General features: G+C 46.6%; 1 protein-coding gene across 1 annotated transcript in view; it reads right to left on the bottom strand.

Moving 5' to 3' along the window:
- The window catches only part of LOC139227745 (uncharacterized), a 244,833-nt gene that overhangs the window by 179,848 nt on the left and 39,406 nt on the right, over positions 1–25,579 (bottom strand). Inside the window, exon 5 of the mRNA XM_070858741.1 lies at positions 9,416–9,562. Within this exon, the coding sequence (XP_070714842.1) occupies positions 9,416–9,562 (147 nt within the window). The remainder of the gene's footprint in view (positions 1–9,415; positions 9,563–25,579) is intronic.

Here is a 25,579-nt window from a genome sequence, read left to right as displayed (position 1 = left end):
GCTGTTTCCAGTCCACTATGGCCAAATCATTCCTTAACTTAACAAAATTAGCTTTTCTCCAATTCGGGACTTTTATTCCAGGCCTACCCTTGTCCTTATTCATAACCAATTATGGTCACTGGCACACAAGTGCTCTTCCATTAATACCCTTTCAATCTGCCCAGTGGTGTATTTGGATTTTCAGAAGGCATTCGATAACGTGCCACATAAAAGGTTACTGCACAAGATGAAAGCTCACGGGGTTGGGGGTAATATATTAGCATGGATAGAGGATTGGCTGACTAACAGAAAACAGCGAGTCGGGATAAATGGGTCATTTTCCGGTTGGCAAACAGTGGGGTGCCGCAGGGATCGGTGCAGGGTCTCAATTATTTACAATCTATATTAATGACTTGGATGAAGGGACCGAGTGTAATGTAGCCAAGTTTGCTGATGATATAAAGATGGGTGGGAAAGCAAATTGTGAGGAGGACACAAAAAATCTGCAAAGGGGTATAGACAGGCTAAGTGACTGGCCAAAAATTTGGCAGATGAGTATAATGTGGGAAAATGTGAGGTTATTCACTTTGGCAGAAAAAATAGAAAAGCAAATTATAATTTAAATGGAGAAAAATTGCAAAGTGCTGCAGTATAGAGAGACCTTGGAGTCCTTGTGCAGGAAACACAAAAAGTTAGTATGCAGGTACAACAAGTATTCAGGAAGGCAAATGGAATGTTGGCCTTTATTGGAAGGGGATGAAATAAAGAAGTGGGGTAGTCCTGTTACAACTATACAGGGTATTGGTGAGACCACACCTGGAGTACTGCTTACAGTTTTTGTTATATATGTATACTTGTATTTACTCTGTACAGCCACCAGAGGGCTCATCCCCTGCAGTCCCAAGGGATCCCATAATCCCTTGGGAGCACAGGTATTCAAGAAGGCTTCATAGGATGGAGAGGCACTCTGGAGACCTGCAATAAAAGACTAAGGTCACACTTTACTTTGAACACACAGTGTTCATAGAAACATAGAAAATAGGTGCAGGAGTAGGCCATTCGGCCCTTCGAGCCTGCATCGCCATTCAATGAGTCCATGGCTGAACATGCAACTTCAGTACCCCATTCCTGCTTTCTCGCCATACCCCTTGATCCCCCAAGGACTACATCTAACACCTTTTTGAATATATTTAGTGAATTGGCCTCAACAACTTTCTGTGGTAGAGAATTCCACAGGTTCACCACTCTCTGGGTGAAGAAGTTTCTCCTCATCTTGGTCCTAAATGGCTTACCCTTTATCCTTAGACTGTGACCCCTGGTTCTGGACTTCCCCAACATTGGGAACATTCTTTCTGCATCGAACCTGTCTAAACCCGTCAGAATTTTAAACGTTTCTATGAGATCCCCTCTCATTCTTCTGAACTCTAATGAATACAAGCCCAGTTGATCCAGTCTTTCTTGATATGTCAGTCCCATCATCCTGGGAATCAGTCTGGTGAACCTTCGCTGCACTCCCTCAATAGCAAGAATGTCCTTCCTCAAGTTAGGAGACCAAAACTGTACACAATACTCCAGGTGTAGCCTCACCAAGGTCCTGTACAACTGTAGTAACACCTCCCTGCCCCTGCACTCAAATCCCCTCGCTATGAAGGCCAACATGCCATTTGCTTTCTTCACGGCCTGCTGCATGCCAACCTTCAATGACGGATGTACCATGACACCCAGGTCTCGTTGCACCTCCCCTTTTCCTAATCTGTCACCATTCAGATAATAGTCTGTCTCTCTGTTTTTACCACCAAAGTGGATAACCTCACATTTATCCACATTATACTTCATCTGGCATGCATTTGCCCACTCACCTAACCTATCCAAGTCACTCTGCATCCTCATAGCATCCTCCTCGCAGCTCACACTGCCACCCGACTTAGTGTCATCCGCAAATTTGGAGACAGTACATTTAATCCCCTCGTCAAAATCATTAATGTACAATATAAACAGCTGTGGCCCCAGCACAGAACCTTGCGGTACCCCACTAGTCACTGCCTGCCATTCTGAAAGTACCCATTTACTCCTACTCTTTGCTTCCTGTCTGCCAACCAGTTCTCAATCCACGTCAGCACACTACCCCCAATCCCATGTGCTTTAACTTTGCACATTAATCTCTTGTGTGGGACCTTGTCAAAAGCCTTCTGAAAGTCCAAATACACCACATCAACTGGTTCTCCCTTGTCCACTCTACTGGAAACATCCTCAAAAAATTCCAGAAGATTTGTCAAGCATGATTTCCCTTTCACAAATCCATGCTGACTTGGACCTATCATGTCACCTCTTTCCAAATGCGCTGCTAAGACATTCTTAATAATTGATTCCATCATTTTACCCACTACCGCTATCAGGCTGACCAGTCTATAATTCCCTGTTTTCTCTCACCCTCCTTTTTTAAAAAGTGGGGTTACATTGGCTACCCTCCACTCGATAGGAACTGATCCAGAGTCTATGGAATGTTGGAAAATGACTGTCAATGCATCCGCTATTTCCAAGGCCACCTCCTTAAGTACTCTGCAGTCCATCAGGCCCTGGGGATTTATCGGCCTTCAATCCCATCAATTTCCCCAACACAATTTCCTGACTAATAAGGATTTCCCTCAGTTCCTCCTTCTTGCTAGACCCTCTGACCCCTTTTATATCCGGAAGGTTATTTGTGTCCTCCTTAGTGAATACCGAACCAAAGTACTTGTTCAATTGGTCTGCCATTTCTTTGTTCCTCGTTATGACTTCCCCTGATTCTGACTGCAGCAGACCTACGTTTGTCTTTACTAACCTTTTTCTCTTTACTTATCTATAGAAGCTTTTGCAGTCCGTCTTAATGTTTCCTGCAAGCTTCCTCTCGTACTCTATTTTCCCTGCCCTAATCAAACCCTTTGTCCTCCTCTGCTGAGTTCTAAATTTCTCCCAGTCCCTGGGTTCGCTGCTATTTCTGGCCAATTTGTATGCCACTTCCTTGGCTTTAATACTATCCCTGATTTCCCTTGATAGCCACGGTTAAGCCACCTTCCCTTTTTTGTTTTTATGCCAGACAGCGATGCACAATTGTTGTAGTTCATCCATGCGGTCTCTAAATGTCTACCATTGCCCATCCACTGTCAATCCTTTAAGTATCATTCGCCAATCTATCCTAGCCAATTCATGCCTCATACCTTCAAAGTTACCCTTCTTTAAGTTCTGGACCATGGTCTCTGAATTAACTGTTTCCTTCTCCATCCTAATGTAGAATTCCACCATATTATGGTCACTCTTCCCCAAGGGGCCTCGCACAACGAGATTGCTAATTAATTCTCTCATTACACAACACCCAGTCTAAGATGGCCTCACCGCAAGTTGGTTCCTCGACATATTGGTCTGGAAAACCATCCCTTATGCACTCCAGGAAATCCTCCGCCACCGTATTGTTTCCAGTTTGGTTGCATAATATGCAATCTATATGCATATTAAAGTCACCCATGATAACTGCTGCACCTTTATTGCATGCATCCCTAATTTCCTGTTTGATGCCCTCCCCAACATCACTCCTACTGTTTGGAGTTCTGTACACAACTCCCACTAGCGTTTTCTGCCCCTTGGTATTCCGTAGCTCCACCCATACCGATTCCACATCATCCAAGCTAATGGCTTTCCTTACAATTGCATTAATTTCCTCTTTAACCAGCAACGCCACCCCGCCTCCTTTTGTATGGAGAAAGAGTCTGACACAACAACTGGTGACGAGATACAGATAGCGAACCCAAAGTTGCAGAGAACAGTGGGCATCCTGGAGAAATTCTCAGAGGGAGATGATTGGGAAACTTTTGTGGAGCGACTCGACTAATACTTTGTGGTCAATGAGCTGGATGGGGAAGAGAGCGCTGCCAAATGAAGGGCGATCCTCCTCACCGTCTGTATGACACCAATGTATGGCCTCATGAAGAATTTGCTCACTACAGTGAAACCCACGGAGAAATCGTACGATGATTTGTGCACACTGGTCCGAGAGCATTTGAAACTGAAGGAAAGCGTTCTGATGGCGAGGTACCGGTTCTACACCTACAAAAGGTCTAAAGTCCAGGAAGTGGCAAGTTATGTCGTCGAGCTAAAACGCCTTGCTGGACATTGCAAATTTGAAGGACATTTGGAGCACATGCTCAGAGACGTTTTCGTACTTGGCATTGGCCACGAAATCATACTTCGCAAACTTCTGACTGTAAGGCCATAGCGATAGCCCAGGCATTCATTGCCACCAGTGATAATACGAAACAAATCTCTCAGCACACAAGTGCTGCTACAAGTACTGTGAACAAAGTGATGTTATTTTTGAATCGTAATGTACAGGGCAGGTCACACATACCTGCAGCTGCACATCTGCAGATGACTCAAAGTCCACCATCAAGGATGATAAATACAAGGCCATTAACACCTTGTTGGGGCTGCAGGGGTGATCATCGTTTCCATTCATGCCAATTCAAAGAGTATATTTGCAAGGGCTGTGGAACAATGGGACACCTCCAACGAGTGTGCAGGCGAGCTGCTAAGCCTGTTAAACCTGCAAACCACCATGTTGCAGAGAACAGATCCACAATGGATCACGACAAACTAGAGCCTCAGATAGAGGAGGCAGAGGTACATGGGGTGCACACATTCACCACAAATTGTTCTCCAATAATGCTGAATGTTGAACTAAATGGACTCCCTGTGTCAATGGAGCTGGACATGGGACAAGCCTGTCCATCATGGGCAAAAAGACTTTCGAATGGTTGTGGTGCAACAAGGCCTCAAGGCCAGTCTTAACTCCAGTTCGCATGAAACTAAGAACTTACACGAAAGAAATGATTCCTATAATTGGCAGTGCTACCGTAAAGGTCTCCTACGATGGAGCGGTGCGCAAGCGAACTCTCTGGGTCGTACCGGGTAATGGTCCCACGCTGCTCGGTGGGTGGGTGGGAAAGCTGGGTGGGAAAGATATGCTGGAACTGGAACAACGTCCTAGCGCTACCGCCCGCTGACGACATTTTGTGTGCCCAGGTCTTAAACAAATTTCTTTCACTGTTCGAACCAGGCATCGGGAAATTCCAAGGAGCAAAAGTGCAGATTCAGCTAATTCCGGGGGTACGACCCATCCATCACAAGGCGAGAGCAGTACCGTACATGATGAGAGAAAGGGTAGAGATCGAGCAAGAACAGCTGCAACGAGAGGGCATCATTTCACCGATCGAGTTCAGCGAGTGGGCCAGTCCTATTGTCCCAGTCCTCAAGGGAGACGGCACCGTCAGAATCTGTGGCGATTACAAAGTAACTATCAATCGTTTCTCCCTGCAGGACCAATACACACTACCAAAAGCCGATGACCTCTTTGCAACGCTGGCGGGAGGAAAGACATTCACTAAGCTGGATCTGACTTCAGCCGACATGACGCAGGAACTGGAGGAATCGTCGAAGGCCCTCACCTGCATCAACACGCACAAAGGTCTTTTTGTTTGAAACAGATGCCCATTTCGAATCCGATCGGCGGCGGCGATATTCCAGAGAAACATGGAAAGCTTACTGAAGTCAGTCCCGCAAACTGTGGTCTTCCAGGGTGCTTGGTCACAGGTCGGAACACAGTCGAGCACCTGCAGAACCTGGAGGAGGTTCTTAGTTAACTCAACCGCGTGGGGCTCAGGTTAAAACGCTCGAAGTGCGTTTTCCTGGCGCCTGAAGTGGAGTTCCTGGGAAGGAGGATTGCAGCGAACGGCATCAGGCCCACCAACCCGAAGACAGAGGCAATCGAGAACGCACCGAGGCCACAGAACGTAAAGGAGCTGCGGTCGTTTCTGGGACTTTTGAACTACTTTGGTAACTTCCTACTGGGTCTCAGCACACTGCTAGAACCACTACATGTCTCACTACGAAAAGGAGGCAAATGGGTTTCGGGCAAAAGCCAAGAAAATGCCGTTGTAAAAGCGAGAAAATTGTTATGCTCAAACAAATTGCTTGTGTTGTATGATCTATGTAAGTGTTTGGTACTAGCATGTGATGCATCGTCATATGGCGTATTGTGTATTGCAACAAGCTAATGATTTCAGAAACTGCAACCGGTTGCTTATGCATCCAGGAGTCTGTCTAAGGCTGAGGGAGCCTACAGCATGATTGAAAAAGAAGCATTAAAGAAAAGGGTAAAGAAAATGCATTAATACCTGTTTGGGCTAAAATTCGAATTGGAAACTGACCATAAGTCACTTATATCCCTGTTCTCCGAGAGTAAGGGGATAAATACCAACTCATCGGCCCGCATCCAGAGATGGGCGCTCACGTTGTCCGCATACGACTACGCCATCCGCTACAGGCCAGGCACAGAAAACTGCGCCGATGCTCTCAGTAGGCTGCCATTGCCCACCACAGGGGTGGAAATGGCGCAGCCCACAGATCGAGCCATGCTTTTGGAAGCATTTGAGAGTGAGCAATCACCCATCAGTGCCCGGCAGATCAAAACCTGGACAAGCCAGAACCCCTGATTATCTCGAGTCAAAAGCTGTGTGCTACACGGGAGCTGGTCCAGTGTCTCATTGGAAATGTAGGAAAAGATAAAGCTGTTCCAGTGGTGCAAAGATGAAATGTCTATACAGGCAGACTGCCTTCTGTGGGGCAATCGAGTAGTGGTCCCCAAGAAAGGCAGAGACACCTTCGTCAATTACCTCCACAGAACCCACCCAGGCATCATAATGATGAAAGCGATAGCCAGATCCCACGTGTGGTGGCCCGGTATCGATGCGGACTTAGAGTCCTGCGTTCCCAGATGTAATATATGCTCGCAGTTAAGCAATATACCCAGGGAGGCGCCGCTAAGTTTATGGTCTTGGCCCTCCAAACCGTGGTCTAGGGTACATGTCGACTATGCAGGCCCGTTCTTGGGTAAAATGTTCCTTATAGTTATAGACGCATACGCCAAGTGGATTGAATGTGAGATAATGTCGGCTAGCACATCCGCTGCCACTACTGAAAGCCTGCGGGCCATGTTTGCCACACGCAGCTTATCCGATGTCCTGGTGAGCGACAACGGGCCATGTTTTACCAATGCTGAGTTCAAAGAATTCATGACCCGTAATGGGATCAAATATGTCACATCTGCCCATGGTTTAAACCAGTGTCCAATGGTCAGGCAGAGAGAGCAGTGCAAACCATCAAGCAAGGCTTGAAGAGAGTAACTGAAGGCTCACTGCAGACTCGCCTATCCAGAGTCCTGCTTAACTACCGCACGAGACCCCACTCACTCACTGGGATCCCACCTGCTGAACTGCTCATGAAAAGAGCACTTAAGACAAGGTTCTCGTTAGTTCACCCTGATCTACATGAACAGGTAGAGAGCAGGCGGCTTCAACAAAGTGCATACCATGATAGCGCAAATGTGTCACGCAAGATTGAAATCAATGATCCTGTATTTGTTTTAAATTATGGACAAGGTCCCAAGTGGCTTCCCGGCACTGTCGTGGCCAAAGAGGGGAGCAGGTTGTTTCGAGTCAAACTTTCAAATGGACTCATTCACCGGAAACACTTGGACCAAATCAAACTCAGATTCACGGACTATCCTGAGCAACCCACCTTGGATCCTACCTTTTTTGATCCCCCAACATTCACACCAGAGGCAACCGGTACCACAGTTGACCACGAAGCAGAACCCATCATCCACAGCAGCCCTGCAGGGCCCAACACACCAGGCAGCTCAGCAAGGCCAGCTGCACAGCAGCCCAGTGAGGGCCCAACAAGTGACTCAACAACACCAGCTTTCACACCGAGACGATCAACCAGGGCAAGAAGGGCCCCAGATTGACTCACATTGTCAATAGTTGCACTATTGACTTTGGGGGGGGGGCGGGGGGCAGCGTTGTTATATATGTGGACTTGTTTTTACTCTGTACAGCCACCAGAGGGCTCATCCCCTAGAGTCCCAAGGGATCCCATAATCCCTTGGGAGCACAGGTATTTACGGAGGCTTCACAGGTTGGAGAGGCACTCTGGAGACCAGCAATAAAAGACTAAGGTCACACTTTACTTTGTGCTCACAGTGTTCAGTCTGACTCTTTCTCCATATACAACAATTTTGGTCTCTGTATTTAAGGAAGGATATACTTGCATTGGAGGCTGTTCAGAGGAGGTTCACTAGGTTGATTCCGGAGATGAGGGGTTGACTTATGAAGATAGGTTGAGTAGGTTGGGCCTCTGCTCATTGGAGTTCAGAAGAATGAGAGGTGATCTTATTTAAACTTATAAGATAATGAGAGGGTTCGACATGGTGGATACAGAGAGGATATTTCCACTCATCGGGGAAACTAAAACTGAGGGCATAGTTTTAGAATAAGGGGCCACCCATTTAAAATTGAGATGAGGAGAAATTTCTTCTCTCAGAGGGTTGTAAATCTGTAGAATTCTCTGCCCCAGAGAGCTATGGAGGCTGGGTCATTGAATATATTTAAGTTGGAGATAGACAGATTTTTGAGCAATAAGGGAGTGAAGGGTTTTGGGGAGCGGGCAGGGAAGTTGAGCTGAGTCCATGATCAGTTCAGCCATGATATTGAATGGCAGAGCAGACTCAAGTGGCCAAATGGCCTACTCCTCCTATTTCTTATGTTCTTATATATCCCACACCCTTCACTATAGCACTCTGATATACCCCACAAGGAGCGCAAATTACCCTTAAGTTCTCGTATAATTTTGTGAATCTGTGCTGCAATCCCCCCAAGGTCAATAATCTTTCCTGAGGTGCGGGCAAGAACTGAATATATTCCATCCGATGGGGTCTGAGCCTGAGCAAGGCTCTGTACAACGGAAGCATCATGTGCTCCTCTCGCTATTGCAGACCCTGTCAGATATGGGTTTAACATCTGTAGTGGGGAAAATGCTTGAAACTATCATTAAGGAAGAAATAGCGGGACATCTAGATAGGAATAGTGTAATCAAGCAGACGCAGCATGGATTCATGAAGGGGAAATCATGTTTAACTAATTTACTGGAATTCTTTGAGGATATATCGAGCATGGTGGATAGAGGTGTACCGATGGATGTGGTGTATTTAGATTTTCAAAAGGCATTCGATAAGGTGCCACACAAAAGGTTACTGCAGAAGATAAAGCAAGCAGGAAAGGGGTACTGAGGTGAATGATCAGCCATGATCTTATTGAATGGTGGTGCAGGCTCGAAGGGCCGAATGGCCTACTCCTGCACCTATTTTCTATCTATCTATCTTTCTAAATATTTCATCACTCGTTGTACCTGCACACTCACATTTTGTGATTTGTGTACACTTGTGTAGCCCTGGAGGTGAACAGATATAAATTCATCCAATCAGCGTACGAACAACATGATCAAACTATGAAGGCTGGACGACAGGTTGAGATGGGGCAAGTCCGAATGCTGGGGTTACAGTACTCACCTTTTAAGGGTGCATTCCAGGTCATCCTTCTCACTCTGAGCCTGATGAATCTGACCAGTCACTTTGGACAGGAAATCCTCCAGGTTCCCAAGTAGGTTGGGTTCATTCCGTCGGAGCTGAACCCACAGCTTCCATAGCTCCGATTTACTGAGAGAGAGAGAGAGAGAGTCAGAGGGAATGAAAGGGTGAGAAACACGGAGAGAGAATGAGAGAGAGACACAAAGAATGTGAGAGAGACAGACAGAGAGAATGAGAGAATGCGACAGAATGAGAGAGAATCAGAGAGAAAGAGAGTCAGAGTGAGAGTCAGAGAGAGAGAGAATACGGCAGAATGAGAGAATCAGAGGGAGAGAGAATGAGAAAGAGAGAATGAGATTAACATTCTGATATACACCACACCCCTCACTGTAACACTCTGATACACCACGCCCCTCACTTTTACATTCTGACACACCCTACAGCCCTCACTGTAAACTTCAGATACCCCACACCCCTCACTGTAACACTCTCTGATATACCCCACACCCCTCACTGTAACACTGATATAACCCACACTCCTCACTATAACACTGTTATACCCCACACCCATCACTATAACACTCTGATATACTTCACACCCCTCACTGTAACATTCTAATATACCTCACACGCCTCACTGTAACACTCTCCAATATACCCAACACCCCTCACTGTAACACTCTCTGATATACCCCACATCTCTCACTGTAACACTCTGAAATACCCCACACCCCCCACTGTAAAACTCTGATATACTCCACACCCCTCACTGTAACATTCTGATATACTCCACACGCCTCTGATATACCCCACACCCTTCACTGTAACACACTGATATACGCCACACCCGTGACTAAAGCACTCTGATATACCCTACACCCTCACTGTAAAACTCAAATATACTCCACACCTCATTGTTGCACTCTGATATACCCCACACCCCTCATTGTAACACTCTGATATATGCCACCCCTCACTGTAACACCCTGATAGAAACATAGAAACATAGAAAATAGGTGCAGAAGCAGGCCATTCAGCCCTTCTAGCCTGCACCGCCATTCAATGAGTTCATGGCTGAACATGAAACTTCAGTACCCCCTTCCTGCTTTCTCGCCATACCCCTCGATCCCCCGAGTAGTAAGGACTTCATCTAACTCCCTTTTGAATATATTTAGTGAATTGGCCCCAACAACTTTCTGTGGCAGAGAATTCCACAGGTTCACCACTCTCTGGGTGAAGAAGTCTCTCCTCATCTCGGCTTACCCCTTATCCTTAGACTGTGACCCCTGGTTCTGGACTTCCCCAACATTGGGAACATTCTTCCTGCATCTAACCTGTCGAAACCCGTCAGGATTTTAAACGTTTCTATGAGGTCCCCTCTCATTCTTCTGAACTCCAGTGAATACAAGCCCAGTTGATCCAGTCTTTCTTGATAGGTCAGTCCCACCATCCCGGGAATCAGTCTGGTGAATCTTCGCTGCACTCCCTCAATAGCAAGAATGTCCTTCCTCAAGTTAGGAGACCAAAATTGTACACAATACTCCAGGTGTGGCCTCACCAAGGCCCTGTACAACTGTAGCAACACCTCCCTGCCCCTATACTCAAATCCCCTCGCTATGAAGGCCAACATGCCATTTGCTTTCTTAACCGCCTGCTGTACCTGCATGCCAACCTTCAATGACTGATGTACCATGACACCCAGGTCTCGTTGCACCTTCCCTTTTCCTAATCTGTCACCATTCCGATAATAGTCTGTCTCTCTGTTTTTACCACCAAAGTGGATAACCTCACATTTATCCACATTATACTTCATCTGGCATGCATTTGCCCACTCACCTAACCTATCCAAGTCACTCTGCAGCCTCATAGCATCCTCCTCGCAGCTCACACTGCCACCCAATTTAGTGTCATCCACAAATTTGGAGATACTACATTTAATCCCCTCGTTTAAATCAATGTACAATGTAAACAGCTGGGGCCCCAGCACAGAACCTTGCGGTACCCCACTAGTCACTGCCTGCCATTCTGAAAAGTATCCATTTACTCCTACTCTTTGCTTCCTGTCTGACAACCAGTTCTCAATCCACGTCAGCACACGACCCCCAATCCCATGTGCTTTAACTTTGCACATTAATCTCTTGTGTGGGACCTTGTCGAAAGCCTTCTGAAAGTCCAAATATACCACATCAACTGGTTCTCCTTTGTCCACTTTACTGGAAACATCCTCAAAAAATTCCAGAAGATTTGTCAAACATGATTTCCCCTTCACAAATCCATGCTGACTTGGACCTGTCATGTCACCATTTTCCAAATGCGCTGCTATGACATCCTTAATAATTGATTCCATCATTTTACCCATTACTGAGGTCAGGCTGACCGGTCTATAATTCCCTGTTTTCTCTCTCCCTCCTTTTTTAAAAAGTGGGGTTACATTGACTACCCTCCACTCGATAGGAACTGATCCAGAGTCTATGGAATGTTGGAAAATGACTGTCAATGCATCCGCTATTTCCAAGGCCACCTCCTTAAGTACTCTGGGATGCAGTCCATCAGGCCCTGGGGATTTATCGGCCTTCAATCCCATCAATTTCCCCAACACAATTTCCCGACTAATAAAGATTTCCCTCAGTTCCTCCTCCCTACTAGACCCTCTGACCCCTTTTATATCTGGAAGGTTGTTTGTGTCCTCCTTAGTGAATACTGAACCAAAGTACTTGTTCAATTGGTCTGCCATTTCTTTGTTCCCGGTTATGACTTCCCCTGATTCTGACTGCAGGGGACCTACGTTTGTCTTTACTAACCTTTTTCTCTTTACATATCGATAGAAACTTTTGCAATCCGCCTTAATGTTCCCTGCAAGCTTCTTCTCGTACTCCATTTTCCCTGCCCTAATCAAACCCTTTGTCCTCCACTGCTGAGTTCTAAATTTCTCCCAGTCCCCAGGTTCGCTGCTATTTCTGGCCAATTTGTATGCCACTTCCTTGGCTTTAATACTATCCCTGATTTCCCTAGATAGCCACGGTTGAGCCACCTTCCCTTTTTATTTTTACGCCAGACAGGAATGTACAATTGTTGTAATTCATCCATGCGGTTTAAATGTCTGCCATTGCCCATCCACAGTCAACTCCTTAAGTATCATTCGCCAATCTATCCTAGCCAATTCACGCCTCATACCTTCAAAGTTACCCTTCTTTAAGTTCTGGACCATGGTCTCTGAATTAACTGTATCATTCTCCATCCTAATGCAGAATATACCACACACACCTCACTGTAACACTCCGATATACCCTAGACCCCTAACTAACACTGATATACACCACACCCCCGACTAAAGCACTCTGATATATCCCACACCCTTCAATATAACACTCTGATAAAACCCACACCCATCACTGTAACACTCTGATATACACCACACTCCTCACTGTAACACTCTCTGATATACCCCACACCCCTAACTGTAACACTGATATACACCACACCCCTGACTAAAGCACTCTGATATACCATGTACCCTTCACTATAACACTCTGATAAAACCCACACCCCTCAGTGTAACACTCTGATATACCCCACCCCTCCCCACCCGACCCCCACTATAACACTCAGATATTTTGTATTAGGCGTCACAGTAGAAGACACGAAAAACATCCCAATAGTGGATAATCAAGGGCTATAGATTGGGAGGAACTTTTAATACACTAGGTAAAATAATGGGACTAAAGCTGGACAAGTCCCCTGGACCTGATACCTTACATCCTAGGGTCTTAAGAGAAGTGGCTGCAGAGATGGTGGATGCATTGGTTGTAATCTACCAAAATTCCCTGAATTCTGGGGCAGTCCCAGCAGATTGGAAAACCGCAAATGTAACGCCCCTGTTTAAAAAAGGAGGCAGACAAAAAGCAGGAAACTATAGACCAGTTAGCCTAACATCTGTCATTGGGAAAATGATGGAGTCCATTATTAAGGAAGCAGTAGCGGAACATTTGGAAAAGCATGATTCAATCAAGCAGAGTCAGCATGGTGTTGTGAAAGGGAAATCATGTTTGACAAATTTGCTGGAGTTCTTTGAGGATGTAATGAACAGGGTGGATAGAGGGGTACCAGTGGATGTGGTGCATTTGGATTTCCAGAAGGCATTCGATAACGTGCCACATAAGAGATTACTGCACAAGATAAAAGCTCACGGTGTTTGGGATAACATATTAGCATGGATAGAGGATTGGCTAACGAACAGAAAACATTTTCCGGTTGGCAAACAGTGACTAGTGGCATGCTGCAGGGATCGGTGCTGGGACCTCAACTATTTACAATCTATATTAATGACTTGGATGAAGGGACCGAGTGTAATGTAGCCAAGTTTGCTGATGATACAAAGATGGGTGGGAAAGCAAATTGTGAGGACACAAAAATTCTACAAAGGGATATAGACAGGCTAAGTGAATGGGCAAAAATTTGGCAGATGGAGTATAATATGGGACAATGTGAGGTTATCCACTTTGGCAGAAAAAATAGAAAAGCAAATTATAATTTAAATGGAGAAAAATTGAAAAGTGCTGCAGTACAGAGAGACCTGGGGATCCTTGTGCATGAAACACAAAAAGTGAGTATGCAGGTACAGTAAGTAATCAGGAAGGCAAATGGAATGTTGGCCTTCATTGCAAAGGGGTATGGAGTATAAAAGCAGAGAAGTCCTGCTACAATTGTACAAGGTATTGGTGAGGCCACACCTGGAATACTGCGTACAGTTTTGGTCTCCGTATTTAAGGAAGGATATACTTGCATTGGAGGCAGTTCAGAGAAGGTTCACTCGGTTGATTCCAGAGATGAGGGGGTTGACTAATGAGGATAGGTTGCGCAGGTTGGGCCTCGACACATTGGAGTTCAAAAGAATGAGAGGTGATCTTATTGAAACATATAAGATTATGAGGGGGCTCGACAAGGTGGATGCAGAGAGGATGCTTCCACTCATAGGAGAAAGTAAAACTAGGGGACATGGTCTTAGAATAAGGGGCCGCCCATTTATGGGAGATGAGGAGAAATTTCTTCTCTCAGAGGGTTGTAAATCTGTGGAATTCTCTGCCCCAGAGAGCTGTGGAGGTTGGGTCATTGAATATATTTAAGGCGGAGATGGACAGATTTTTGAACAATAAGGTAATAAAGGGTTATGGGGAGCTGGCAGGGAAGTGGAGCTGAGTCCATGATATGATCAGCCATGATCTTATTGAATGGTGGAGCAGGCTCGAGGGGCCAAATGACCGACTCCAGCTCTTATTTCTAATGTTCTTATATATCCTACACTCCTCAAAGTAATCCGATATACCCCACAGCCCACACTGTAACATCGAATTATAGGAAATAGGTGCAGGAGCAGGCCATTCGGCCCTTCGAGCCTGCACCACCATTCAATATGATCATGGCTGATCATGCAACTTCAGTACCCCATTCCTGCTTTCTCTCCATACCCCCTGATCCCTTTAGCCGTAAAGGCCACATCTAACTCCCTTTTGAATATATCCAACGAACTGGACTCAACAACTTTCTGTGGTAGAGAATGCCACAGGTTCACAATCCTCTGAGTGAAGAAGTTTCCCCTCATCTCGGTCCTAAATGGCTTACCCCTTATCCTTAGACTGTGACCCCTGGTTCTGGACTTCCCCAACATCGGGAACATTCTTCCTGCATCTAACCTGTCCAATCCCGTCAGAATTTTATATGTTTCTATGAGGTCACCTCTCATTCTTCTAAATTCCAATGAATATAAATCTAGTCGATCCAATCTTTCCTCATATGTCGGTCCTGCCATCGCGGGAATCAGTCTGGTGATATACCCCACACCCCTCACTGTAATACTCTGATATACCCCACACCCCTCACTGTAACACTGATATACCCCACACCCCTCACTGTAATACTCTGATATACCCCACACCCCTCACTGTAACACTGATATAACCCACACCCCTCACTGTAACACTGTGATATACCCCACACCCTTCACTGTAACACTGATATACCGCACACCCTTCACTGTAACATTGATATACCTCACTCCTCTCAATGTAATATTGATATACCCCACACTCCTCACTGAAAGACTGATATACCCCACACTCCTCACTGGAACACTGATATACCCCACACCCCTCACTGTAACACTGATGTACCCCACACCCCTCACTGTAACACTTTGATATACACCACACCACTCACTGTAACACTGATATACCCCACACCCCTCACTGTAACACTGATATACCCCACACCCCTCACAGTAACACTGATATACACCACACTCCTCACTGCAACACTGATATACCCCACACTCCTCACTGTAACACTGCTATACCCCAGACCCCTCACTGTAACACTGATATACTGCACACCCTTCACTGTAACATTGATATACCCCACACCTCTCATTGTAACACTGATATGGCCCACACCCCTCAATGTAACATTGATATACACCACAGCCCTCACTGTAACACTGGTATACTCCACCCCCCCCCCACTGTAACACTGATATACCCCTCACTGTAACACTGATATACCCCACACCCCTCACTGTAACACTCTGATATACCCCACACCCCTCACTGTAACATTGATATATCCCACACCCCTCACTGTAACACTAATATACCCCAAACCCCTCACAGTAACACTGATATACCCCACACCCCTCAATGTAACACTGATATACCCCACACCCCTCACTGTAACACAGTGATATACCCCACACCCCTCACAGTAACACTGACATACCTCACGCCCCTCACTGTAACACACTGATATACCCCACACCCCTCACTGTAACACTCTGATAGACCCCACACCCCTCACTGTAACACACTGATATACCCCACAACCCTCACTGTAACACTGATATACCCCACACCCCTCACAGTAACACTGATATACCCTACACCCCTCAATGTAACACTGATATACCCCACACCCCTCACTGTAACACAGTGATATACCCCACACCCCTCACAATAACACTGATATACCTCACGCCCCTCACTGTAACACACTGATATACCCCACACCCCTCACTGTAACACTCTGATAGACCCCACACCCCTCACTGTAACACACTGCTATACCCCACAACCCTCACTGTAACACTGATATACCCCACACCCCTCACTGTAACATTGATAGACCCCACACCCCTCACTGTAACCCTGATATACCCCACACCCCTCACTGTAACACTGATATAACCCACATTCCTCATTGTAATGCACTGATATACCCCAGACCCCTCACTGTAACACACTGATATACCCCACACCCCTCACTGTAACACTTTGATATACACCACACCACTCACTGTAACACTGATATACCCCACACCCCTCACAGTAACACTGATATACCCCACACCCCTCAATATAACACTGATATACCCCACACCCCTCACTGTAACACACTGATATACCCCACACCCCTCACAGTAACAGTGATATACCTCACGCCCCTCACTGTAACACTCTGATATATCGCACATCACTCACTGTAACACTGATATACCCCACACCCCTCACTGTAACACACTGATATACACCACACCCCTCACTTTAACACACTTAAACACCCCACACCCCTCACTGTAACACTGATATACCCCACACCCCTCACTGTAACACTGATATAACCCACATTCCTCATTGTAATGCACTGATATACCCCAGACCCCTCACTGTAACACTGAAATACCCCACACCCCTCACTGTAACACTTTGATATACACCACACCACTCACTGTAACACTGATATACCCAGCACCCCTCACAGTAACACTGATATACCCCACACCCCTCAATATAGCACTGATATACCCCACACCCCTCACTGTAACACACTGATATACCCCACACCCCTCACAGTAACACTGATATACCTCACGCCCCTCACTGTAACACTCTGATATATCGCACATCACTCACTGTAACACTGATATACCCCACACCCCTCACTGTAACACACTGATATACCCCACACCCCTCACTGTAACACTTTGATATACACCACACCACTCACTGTAACACTGATATACCCCACATTCCTCATTGTAACACACTGATATACCCCATATTCCTCATTGTAACACACTGATATACCTCACACCAGTCACAGTAACACTGATATACCCCAGGCGCCTCACTGTAACACACTCTGATATACCCCACACCACTCACTGTAACACTCTCATATACCCCACACCCCTCACTGTAACACTGATATACCCCACACCCCTCACTGTAACACTGATATACCCCACACCCCTCACAGTAACACTGATATACACCACACTCCTCACTGTAACACTGCTATACCCCAGACCCCTCACTGTAACACTGATATACCCCTCACTGTAACACTGATATACCCCACACCCCTCAATGTAACATTGATATACACCACAGCCCTCACTGTAACACTGGTATACTCCACCCCCCCCCACTGTAACACTGATATACCCCTCACTGTAACACTGATATACCCCACACCCCTCACTGTAACACTCTGATATACCCCACACCCCTCACTGTAACATTGATATACCCCACACCCCTCACTGTAACACAGTGATATACCCCACACCCCTCACAGTAACACTGACATACCTCACGCCCCTCACTGTAACACACTGATATACCCCACACCCTCACTGTAACACTCTGATAGACCCCACACCCCTCACTGTAACACACTGATATACCCCACAACCCTCACTGTAACACTGATATACCCCACACCCCTCACAGTAACACTGATATACCCTACACCCCTCAATGTAACACTGATATACCCCACACCCCTCACTGTAACACAGTGATATACCCCACACCCCTCACAATAACACTGATATACCTCACGCCCCTCACTGTAACACACTGATATACCCCACACCCCTCACTGTAACACTCTGATAGACCCCACACCCCTCACTGTAACACACTGATATACCCCACAACCCTCACTGTAACACTGATATACCCCACACCCCTCACTGTAACATTGATAGACCCCACACCCCTCACTGTAACACTCTGATATATCGCACATCACTCACTGTCACACTGATATACCCCACACCCCTCATTGTAACCCTGATATACCCCACACCCCTCACAGTAACACTGATATACACCACACTCCTCACTGTAACACTGATATACCCCACACTCCTCACTGTAACACTGCTATACCCCAGACCCCTCACTGTAACACTGATATACCCCTCACTGTAACACTGATGTACCCCACACCCCTCACTGTAACACTTTGATATACACCACACCACTCACTGTAACACTGATATACCCCACACCCCTCACTGTAACACTGATATACCCCACACCCCTCACAGTAACACTGATATACACCACACTCCTCACTGCAACACTGATATACCCCACACTCCTCACTGTAACACTGCTATACCCCAGACCCCTCACTGTAACACTGATATACTGCACACCCTTCACTGTAACATTGATATACCCCACACCTCTCATTGTAACACTGATATAGCCCACACCCCTCAATGTAACATTGATATACACCACAGCCCTCACTGTAACACTGGTATACTCCACCCCCCCCCCCCCACTGTAACACTGATATACCCCTCACTGTAACACTGATATACCCCACACCCCTCACTGTAACACTCTGATATACCCCACACCCCTCACTGTAACATTGATATATCCCACACCCCTCACTGTAACACTAATATACCCCAAACCCCTCACAGTAACACTGATATACCCCACACCCCTCAATGTAACACTGATATACCCCACACCCCTCACTGTAACACAGTGATATACCCCACACCCCTCACAGTAACACTGACATACCTCACGCCCCTCACTGTAACACACTGATATACCCCACACCCCTCACTGTAACACTCTGATAGACCCCACACCCCTCACTGTAACACACTGATATACCCCACAACCCTCACTGTAACACTGATATACCCCACACCCCTCACAGTAACACTGATATACCCTACACCCCTCAATGTAACACTGATATACCCCACACCCCTCACTGTAACACAGTGATATACCCCACACCCCTCACAATAACACTGATATACCTCACGCCCCTCACTGTAACACACTGATATACCCCACACCCCTCACTGTAACACTCTGATAGACCCCACACCCCTCACTGTAACACACTGCTATACCCCACAACCCTCACTGTAACACTGATATACCCCACACCCCTCACTGTAACATTGATAGACCCCACACCCCTCACTGTAACCCTGATATACCCCACACCCCTCACTGTAACACTGATATAACCCACATTCCTCATTGTAATGCACTGATATACCCCAGACCCCTCACTGTAACACACTGATATACCCCACACCCCTCACTGTAACACTTTGATATACACCACACCACTCACTGTAACACTGATATACCCCACACCCCTCACAGTAACACTGATATACCCCACACCCCTCAATATAACACTGATATACCCCACACCCCTCACTGTAACACACTGATATACCCCACACCCCTCACAGTAACACTGATATACCTCACGCCCCTCACTGTAACACTCTGATATATCGCACATCACTCACTGTAACACTGATATACCCCACACCCCTCACTGTAACACACTGATATACACCACACCCCTCACTTTAACACACTTAAACACCCCACACCCCTCACTGTAACACTGATATACCCCACACCCCTCACTGTAACACTGATGTAACCCACATTCCTCATTGTAATGCACTGATATACCCCAGACCCCTCACTGTAACACACTGATATACCCCACACCCCTCACTGTAACACTTTGATATACACCACACCACTCACTGTAACACTGATATACCCAGCACCCCTCACAGTAACACTGATATACCCCACACCCCTCAATATAGCACTGATATACCCCACACCCCTCACTGTAACACACTGATATACCCCACACCCCTCACAGTAACACTGATATACCTCACGCCCCTCACTGTAACACACTGATATACCCCACACCCCTCACTGTAACACACTGATATACCCCACACCCCTCACTGTAACAGTGATATACCCCACACCCCTCACTGTAACACTTTGATATACACCACACCACTCACTGTAACACTGATATACCCAGCACCCCTCACAGTAACACTGATATACCCCACACCCCTCAATATAGCACTGATATACCCCACACCCCTCACTGTAACACACTGATATACCCCACACCCCTCACAGTAACACTGATATACCTCACGCCCCTCACTGTAACACTCTGATATATCGCACATCACTCACTGTAACACTGATATACCCCACACCCCTCACTGTAACACACTGATATACCCCACACCCCTCACTGTAACACTTTGATATACACCACACCACTCACTGTAACACTGATATACCCCACATTCCTCATTGTAACACACTGATATACCCCATATTCCTCATTGTAACACACTGATATACCTCACACCAGTCACAGTAACACTGATATACCCCAGGCGCCTCACTGTAACACACTCTGATATACCCCACACCACTCACTGTAACACTCTCATATACCCCACACCCCTCACTGTAACACTGATATACCCCACACCCCTCACTGTAACACTGATATACCCCACACCCCTCACAGTAACACTGATATACACCACACTCCTCACTGTAACACTGCTATACCCCAGACCCCTCACTGTAACACTGATATACCCCTCACTGTAACACTGATATACCCCACACCCCTCAATGTAACATTGATATACACCACAGCCCTCACTGTAACACTGGTATACTCCACCCCCCCCCACTGTAACACTGATATACCCCTCACTGTAACACTGATATACCCCACACCCCTCACTGTAACACTCTGATATACCCCACACCCCTCACTGTAACATTGATATACCCCACACCCCTCACTGTAACACAGTGATATACCCCACACCCCTCACAATAACACTGATATACCTCACGCCCCTCACTGTAACACACTGATATACCCCACACCCCTCACTGTAACACTCTGATAGACCCCACACCCCTCACTGTAACACACTGATATACCCCACAACCCTCACTGTAACACTGATATACCCCACACCCCTCACTGTAACATTGATAGACCCCACACCCCTCACTGTAACACTCTGATATATCGCACATCACTCACTGTCACACTGATATACCCCACACCCCTCATTGTAACCCTGATATACCCCACACCCCTCACAGTAACACTGATATACACCACACTCCTCACTGTAACACTGATATACCCCACACTCCTCACTGTAACACTGCTATACCCCAGACCCCTCACTGTAACACTGATATACCCCTCACTGTAACACTGATGTACCCCACACCCCTCACTGTAACACTTTGATATACACCACACCACTCACTGTAACACTGATATACCCCACACCCCTCACTGTAACACTGATATACCCCACACCCCTCACAGTAACACTGATATACACCACACTCCTCACTGCAACACTGATATACCCCACACTCCTCACTGTAACACTGCTATACCCCAGACCCCTCACTGTAACACTGATATACTGCACACCCTTCACTGTAACATTGATATACCCCACACCTCTCATTGTAACACTGATATAGCCCACACCCCTCAATGTAACATTGATATACACCACAGCCCTCACTGTAACACTGGTATACTCCACCCCCCCCCCCCCACTGTAACACTGATATACCCCTCACTGTAACACTGATATACCCCACACCCCTCACTGTAACACTCTGATATACCCCACTCCCCTCACTGTAACATTGATATATCCCACACCCCTCACTGTAACACTAATATACCCCAAACCCCTCACAGTAACACTGATATACCCCACACCCCTCAATGTAACACTGATATACCCCACACCCCTCACTGTAACACAGTGATATACCCCACACCCCTCACAGTAACACTGACATACCTCACGCCCCTCACTGTAACACACTGATATACCCCACACCCCTCACTGTAACACTCTGATAGACCCCACACCCCTCACTGTAACACACTGATATACCCCACAACCCTCACTGTAACACTGATATACCCCACACCCCTCACAGTAACACTGATATACCCTACACCCCTCAATGTAACACTGATATACCCCACACCCCTCACTGTAACACAGTGATATACCCCACACCCCTCACAATAACACTGATATACCTCACGCCCCTCACTGTAACACACTGATATACCCCACACCCCTCACTGTAACACTCTGATAGACCCCACACCCCTCACTGTAACACACTGCTATACCCCACAACCCTCACTGTAACACTGATATACCCCACACCCCTCACTGTAACATTGATAGACCCCACACCCCTCACTGTAACCCTGATATACCCCACACCCCTCACTGTAACACTGATATAACCCACATTCCTCATTGTAATGCACTGATATACCCCAGACCCCTCACTGTAACACACTGATATACCCCACACCCCTCACTGTAACACTTTGATATACACCACACCACTCACTGTAACACTGATATACCCCACACCCCTCACAGTAACACTGATATACCCCACACCCCTCAATATAACACTGATATACCCCACACCCCTCACTGTAACACACTGATATACCCCACACCCCTCACAGTAACACTGATATACCTCACGCCCCTCACTGTAACACTCTGATATATCGCACATCACTCACTGTAACACTGATATACCCCACACCCCTCACTGTAACACACTGATATACACCACACCCCTCACTTTAACACACTTAAACACCCCACACCCCTCACTGTAACACTGATATACCCCACACCCCTCACTGTAACACTGATATAACTCACATTCCTCATTGTAATGCACTGATATACCCCAGACCCCTCACTGTAACACACTGATATACCCCACACCCCTCACTGTAACACTTTGATATACACCACACCACTCACTGTAACACTGATATACCCAGCACCCCTCACAGTAACACTGATATACCCCACACCCCTCAATATAGCACTGATATACCCCACACCCCTCACTGTAACACACTGATATACCCCACACCCCTCACAGTAACACTGATATACCTCACGCCCCTCACTGTAACACACTGATATACCCCACACCCCTCACTGTAACACACTGATATACCCCACACCCCTCACTGTAACACTTTGATATACACCACACCACTCACTGTAACACTGATATACCCCACATTCCTCATTGTAACACACTGATATACCCCATATTCCTCATTGTAACACACTGATATACCTCACACCAGTCACAGTAACACTGATATACCCCAGGCGCCTCACTGTAACACACTCTGATATACCCCACACCACTCACTGTAACACTCTCATATACCCCACACCCCTCACTGTAACACTGATATACCCCACACCCCTCACTGTAACACTGATATACCCCACACCCCTCACAGTAACACTGATATACACCACACTCCTCACTGTAACACTGCTATACCCCAGACCCCTCACTGTAACACTGATATACCCCTCACTGTAACACTGATATACCCCACACCCCTCAATGTAACATTGATATACACCACAGCCCTCACTGTAACACTGGTATACTCCACCCCCCCCCACTGTAACACTGATATACCCCTCACTGTAACACTGATATACCCCACACCCCTCACTGTAACACTGATATACCCCACACCCCTCACTGTAACACTGATATAACCCACATTCCTCATTGTAATGCACTGATATACCCCAGACCCCTCACTGTAACACTGAAATACCCCACACCCCTCACTGTAACACTTTGATATACACCACACCACTCACTGTAACACTGATATACCCAGCACCCCTCACAGTAACACTGATATACCCCACACCCCTCAATATAGCACTGATATACCCCACACCCCTCACTGTAACACACTGATATACCCCACACCCCTCACAGTAACACTGATATACCTCACGCCCCTCACTGTAACACTCTGATATATCGCACATCACTCACTGTAACACTGATATACTCCACACCCCTCACTGTAACACACTGATATACCCCACACCCCTCACTGTAACACTTTGATATACACCACACCACTCACTGTAACACTGATATACCCCACATTCCTCATTGTAACACACTGATATACCCCATATTCCTCATTGTAACACACTGATATACCTCACACCAGTCACAGTAACACTGATATACCCCAGGCGCCTCACTGTAACACACTCTGATATACCCCACACCACTCACTGTAACACTCTCATATACCCCACACCCCTCACTGTAACACTGATATACCCCACACCCCTCACTGTAACACTGATATACCCCACACCCCTCACAGTAACACTGATATACACCACACTCCTCACTGTAACACTGCTATACCCCAGACCCCTCACTGTAACACTGATATACCCCTCACTGTAACACTGATATACCCCACACCCCTCAATGTAACATTGATATACACCACAGCCCTCACTGTAACACTGGTATACTCCACCCCCCCCCCCACTGTAACACTGCTATACCCCTCACTGTAACACTGATATACCCCACACCCCTCACTGTAACACTCTGATATACCCCACACCCCTCACTGTAACATTGATATACCCCACACCCTCACTGTAACACAGTGATATACCCCACACCCCTCACAGTAACACTGACATACCTCACGCCCCTCACTGTAACACACTGATATACCCCACACCCCTCACTGCAACACTCTGATAGACCCCACACCCCTCACTGTAACACACTGATATACCCCACAACCCTCACTGTAACACTGATATACCCCACACCCCTCACTGTAACATTGATAGACCCCACACCCCTCACTGTAACACTCTGATATATCGCACATCACTCACTGTAACACTGATATACCCCACACCCCTCATTGTATCCCTGATATACCCCACACCCCTCACTGTAACACTGATATAACCCACATTCCTCATTGTAATGCACTGATATACCCCACACCCCTCACTGTAACACACTGATATACCCCACACCCCTCACAGTAACACTG

The sequence above is a fragment of the Pristiophorus japonicus genome, chromosome 17, assembly GCF_044704955.1.
Source record: "Pristiophorus japonicus isolate sPriJap1 chromosome 17, sPriJap1.hap1, whole genome shotgun sequence".
NCBI lineage: Eukaryota > Metazoa > Chordata > Chondrichthyes > Pristiophoridae > Pristiophorus > Pristiophorus japonicus.
The sequence above is the reverse complement of the archived record's forward strand: the minus strand, read 5'-3'. Positions and strand labels throughout refer to the sequence as shown.